At 64.2% G+C, this 5,170-nt stretch overlaps 1 protein-coding gene across 2 annotated transcripts; it reads left to right on the top strand.

Annotated features, from left to right (window-relative positions):
* The first annotated feature begins 488 nt into the window (after positions 1-488).
* On the top strand, positions 489-5,164 carry PCBP4 (poly(rC) binding protein 4). 2 transcript variants are annotated; one of them, XM_026857167.1, is made up of 12 exons: positions 489-1,194; positions 1,518-1,541; positions 1,620-1,652; positions 1,918-2,034; positions 2,121-2,249; positions 2,485-2,613; positions 2,865-2,939; positions 3,107-3,151; positions 3,336-3,411; positions 3,790-3,842; positions 4,260-4,429; positions 4,779-5,164. In XM_026857167.1, the coding sequence occupies exons 1-12, from the start codon at positions 1,099-1,101 to the stop codon at positions 5,092-5,094; spliced, it is 1,263 nt and encodes a 420-aa protein (XP_026712968.1). In that variant the 5' UTR covers positions 489-1,098; the 3' UTR covers positions 5,095-5,164. The 2 variants fall into 2 exon arrangements, with proteins under 2 accessions (XP_026712968.1, XP_026712969.1); XM_026857168.1 differs by having other exon boundaries at positions 1,136-1,194; positions 1,923-2,034.
* Positions 5,165-5,170: the final 6 nt, after the last annotated feature.

Genomic DNA, 5,170 nt, shown 5'->3' with positions numbered 1-5,170 from the left:
TGTGTATAAGAGACAGCCATCGGGAACGGAAATATTCCCCTTTCCCCAGCCTTTCCCCCTTTCTCCAGCCACTGGTAACGAGAGGTGAAGGTGGGGCATCCAACCCACCCCGGGGTGCAAGCCATAGCCCTCAGGGGATGCAGAGGCGACCAACCTACCCCCACCCCCCCACCGTTACCCTGATGCAGGAAATATGCCATAGCGATGGCGAGTCCTGCCAGTACCTAAAATAACCACCACCCCCCCCGCCGCCATGCCCTCAGGCACGGGCCCCAGCCCCAAAACGGGTGCTTTGTTTCAAAGCCTCTTGGCATCGCCCAGCTTGCCGGGAGCCAGCGGTGCCGCAGCCACCCACCCGTGCCTGGACACACGGCGATTGTCCTCCACCCAGCCCTGTGCTGGCACCACGGGGCCCCAGCCACCCCCGTCCCCCAGGCCCAGGGTCCGGGGGGGTCCTTGGGGTGTCAGACCGTGTGCAGCATCATCATGCATTGGGCATCACGCCGTGGTTTGCATCGGGCTGGTGGTCCCCATCCCCCCATCAGGGCGGTTGCCTCAGTTTCCCCCGGGGCTTCCCCTGGGCTTCCCTGGGGCAGAAAGAAGGGAGGAGGAGGAAGAGGAAGAGGAAGACTCACATAGCCTGCGAGACCACTCAGGCTGCCTCTGCTTGCCCCACTCTGCATGCCACCTCCCCAGCAAGCATCTGCAAAGCAAACCCCAACCCACAGCCCCGCTCCCCACACTTTTCCCCTTCCCCCGATATCCATCTAGCTCCTGGCTTCATGGAGGTGTGGTGCTGGCTCCAGCCCAGGGCTGTCGGCGGGCCAGGTTGAAGGCAGCTGCCTGCAGGCTCAGGCAGACACATGGCAGCAGATCCTTTTTGGGGAGCTCCCAGAGGGTGTGCAGGATGCCAGTGGGGTACCACAGGGCCATGCAAGTCTCTCCCACCGAAGGAGGGCACAGTGCTACCCCTGCCTCAGTTTCCCCACTTCCTAGCCATAGGTGCATTTCAGGCTGCAGACTTAGGGGGAGGATAGTTGGGGCTTCTACCCTTTCTGGAGACCACCATGTCCCGCAGGCTCAGCTCACCCTCCCGCCATGGCATCGCCAGACGGAGCCAGCGGCATGGGCGGCAGCCCCGAGGAGACAGAGCTCAGCATCACCCTGACCCTCCGCATGCTCATGCACGGCAAGGTAATGGCAGGGGGGCTTGGCACTGCTGGGGGAAGCAGCAGAGCCCAGGCTGGGGGGTCTTGCCGGAGCAGCATCTCCTCATCGCACCCTGGTTTCCTCCCCTGCTCCCAATCCCCCTGGGAACAGCAGTCCCAGAAGGATTTCTTCCCCCATCCTAAACCAGGGAGGGGCCTGTTCCCATGCCCCAGTGCCACCAGCAAGCCTTGCAGTGGCCACGGGGCAGGGCCTGCCTGTTGCCTGTTGGCCAGGCTGTGGGCAGAGGAAGGATGTGGCAGGCAGGGAGCTGCCTGCTTACAGGGCCACCCTTGTCTCTGCCTTTTCAGGAGATCGGCAGCATCATCGGCAAGGTAAGGCTTGAGGTCCAGGGCACCGCCAGCCCCGGGCTCCCTTGGACTTGATCACCCACCCTGTTCCTCTCCCCACAGAAAGGAGAGACTGTTAAGAGGATACGAGAGCAGGTAAGGGCATATTGGAGGGCTGCCAGGTCCCACTGTCTGTCCTGCCTGCACCTGGTGGCTCCCACGTGCCCAGCCCTGGCCTCCCCCATTCCCAGGTGGACCCAGGGGAGACACAGCTGCACCCCAGGGAAGGCTGCCTGGGGCAGGTGGGAGGGGGAAAGCCCAGGTCCGCAGGTATCGAGCCCCTCCACTGAGTCCTTCCCTGAGAGGGGACCTAGAGCACAGGGCCCACAACATCCCTGACGGGGTGTGACACTGTCCCCAGAGCAGCGCGCGCATCACCATCTCGGAGGGATCCTGCCCCGAGCGCATCACCACCATCACCGGCTCCACCGACGCCGTCTTCCGCGCTGTCTCCATGATCGCCTTCAAGCTGGAGGAGGTAGGCAGCTCCCCCACACCCCTGCTGGGTGTCCTCATGACTTTGGGCTACTGGGGTCCGATGCTGCATCCCCCCTTCCCTCGCAGGACCTGGGAGCAGGGAGTGATGGGGCAGCAGCAGGCAGAGCGCCGGTGACACTGCGCCTTGTCATCCCGGCCAGCCAGTGCGGCTCGCTCATTGGCAAGGCTGGAGCTAAGATCCGGGAGATCCGGGAGGTGAGGCTGGGGGTGCCTTGGGTACAGGCTCCCTTTCTGTCCCAAGACACAGACCCCTCGGCATGGGGGCTGCTACAGTCCTGCAGGAGCTTTGGGAGGTGATGCAGGAGTTGAGCATCACACTGTGGGTCCTGCAAAGGTCCCCAGGGGCCAAGGAGGGAACAGGGGAGGTGTGAGGTGCTGAGTCCTGGCAGGGAGTGGCTGAGGGACCCCAGCATCTCCCTTTTCCCCCCAGAGCACGGGGGCACAGGTGCAGGTGGCCGGCGACCTGCTGCCCAACTCCACTGAACGGGCCGTCACTGTCTCGGGGGTGCCAGACACCATCATCCAGTGCGTGCGGCAGATCTGCGCTGTCATCCTGGAGGTACCTGCTGAGCCCTGCGCCCAGCCCGCCGGGACACACGCTGCCTGCCCTCCCTCCCCAGGGCTCCCTGTGCCCACCTGCACCCAAGCACTGGGGTGCCCCCATGCTGAAGCCCATAAGAGCACCCTGCCTTGGTGGTGCTGGGTGCCATGACCAACTTGTTGGGAGGTGGGGGCAAAGTGGGTCCAGGGAGCTGTGGGGGCATTCAACCTCATCTCTCATCCCCTCCACCTCCTTCCCACCCTATCCAGTCGCCTCCGAAGGGGGCCACCATCCCCTACCACCCTGGCCTCTCCCTGGGCACCATCCTACTCTCTGCCAACCAGGTAAGGGGCCGCAGCTCCCCCGGGGGCATGGGGTGTCCGGGGGCCCAGCCTCTGCCAGCAAGGGGTGACTCCAGTGGGCTCAGAGTGGCCTTCCTGCCCTGGGGGGTGGCCTGAGGCAGGGGTCCCCACCTGGCACCCTCCTGATGCCACTTCTTTCCTCCCCACAGGGCTTCTCCATGCAGGGCCAGTACAGCGGGGTCTCTCCTGCGGAGGTGAGTCTGTCCCCATGGCAGCCCACCCCTGCTCCCATGGGCACTGGGTCTGTGTCCACTGAGATGGGTGCTGCCAGGGATGCATGTCCTGGTAGGCGCTGGGTGTCTGGCCCTGGGAGCGGACAGGGCACCCTCTGCCATCAGCCCTAATGCCTCCTTCCTCCTCCTCCTGCTGCCCGGGCAGGTGACGAAGCTGCAGCAGCTGTCAGGCCACACACTCCCCTTCGCCTCCCTGGGCCACGCACCCTCCATGGTGCCAGGTGAGCATCTCCCACGACCCCCAGGGCTGGGGGTACCCCTCCTGACGCACCCAGCCACCTGGCCCAGATGAGGGGATCTCCATCCTCTGCACCCTCTTTGGTCCCAGCCCCCCTGGCATGGCTACCTGACCCCCAGAACAACCCTGTCCTTGATTTCCCGGGGTCCCTGCACCTACCAGAGCCCCCCAGCCCTGAAGCGGGGGAGCACCAGCACCAAATTACAACTGGTGCCTATGTCCCGTCCTCCCTGCCTCTCCCCAGGGATCCTTCAGGTTTGTCCCCAGGGTCACTGACTGTCCCAGCATGGGGCTGGGGTGGGAGAACACAGCTGCTGAACACCTGCCCCCCCCCTGCTAATATCCCTGTCTCTCCCTCCAGGTCTGGACGCCAGCTCCCAGAGCAGCTCCCAGGAGTTTCTGGTGCCCAACGACGTACGTGTCCTTGAGCCCCAACCCATGTGTCTTCCCCCCACAGCTGCTTTGCAGGGGCCAGTACCCACCTCCCTGCACAGGGGAGGATCTGCCTTGGCCACCCAAGCTCAGGAGCAGAAGGGGCCACTGGGGCAGAAGTAGCTGGAAGAAAGGGGAAATTGAGGCATGGGGGGGAGAAAGAGCTTGGCCAGTGCCAAGTAAGAACCTTTGGATGTGGCAGCCCAGCGATGCCAGCCAAGGGGGGGGGCATGAGTGAGACCAGAAAGCAAGAAAAGCAGCACCTTTCCCTCCTGGTGCCCGCCTCAGTTTCCCCAATCCTCCAAGGTATAGACGGTGGCCGGGTGAGTCCCTGGGAGCTCCCTACTCGGTGTGGCTCCTCCCGTTGCTCCCAGCTCACCCTGGTTCCTGCCCCTCCAGCTCATCGGCTGCATCATTGGCCGACACGGCAGCAAGATCAGCGAGATCCGGCAAATGTCAGGCGCCCACATCAAGATCGGGAATCAGACCGAGGGCTCCAGCGAGCGGCACGTGACCATCACAGGGTCCCCTGTCAGCATCACCCTGGCTCAGTACCTCATCACAGCCTGGTAGGTGGCAGCCTGAGGGGGAGACACACTGGCTGCTAGGGAGGGGTGGCACCTCACCAGCAGACCAGCACGGCTTTTAAGGGACACCCCCACCCCAGCATCCTCAGGAACAATATGCTGAGTAGTACTCTGAGATCCTGAGATGGTGGGTGCAGGACCCAAGACCCCATGGGGTCTGAGCCACAGCTTTTTAGCCCTCCTTGGTGGGATGCCCAGGATGTGCCATGGAAAGCTGTTCCAGAAGAGATGGGACATGCAGTCCCTGCACCCTGAGACAGGCAGGTTGGGGTGGGGGACCCGCTCTGTCATGTGGTCCTCACCACCCCATCCTTCTTGCTCGCTTCCCCAGCTTAGAGACGGCCAAATCTACCTCCCAGGCGCCGCCGGGCCCTGGCTCCATGGACCTCGGCATGGGTTTCTCCCAGCCCCTCACCCCTGGCTCTGGTGCAGCACTGCCCGCCGTCGCCCCGGCCCCCCCAGCCCTGCTGGGCACCCCCTACACCATCTCCCTCTCCAACTTCATCGGCCTGAAGCCGGTGTCCTTCCTGGCGCTGTCCCCATCCTCTGTGGCGGGTCCCAATGGCGGCACTGCCACCTACACGACCAAGATCTCAGCGGCCAACGGCACCAAGAAAGCCGACCGGCAGAAGTTCTCACCCTACTGAGCCCCGCTGGCGGGTGGGTGAGGGGCTCTGGAGTGTCACCCGGTGCCAGGGACACCTCCCCGCCACCCACCCTGCC

This window comes from Athene cunicularia (genome assembly GCF_003259725.1).
Source record: "Athene cunicularia isolate RWA chromosome 12 unlocalized genomic scaffold, athCun1 chr12_part1, whole genome shotgun sequence".
Taxonomy (NCBI): Eukaryota; Metazoa; Chordata; class Aves; order Strigiformes; family Strigidae; genus Athene; species Athene cunicularia.
Note: the sequence above shows the minus strand (reverse complement) of the source record. Positions and strands in the feature narration are given on the sequence as shown.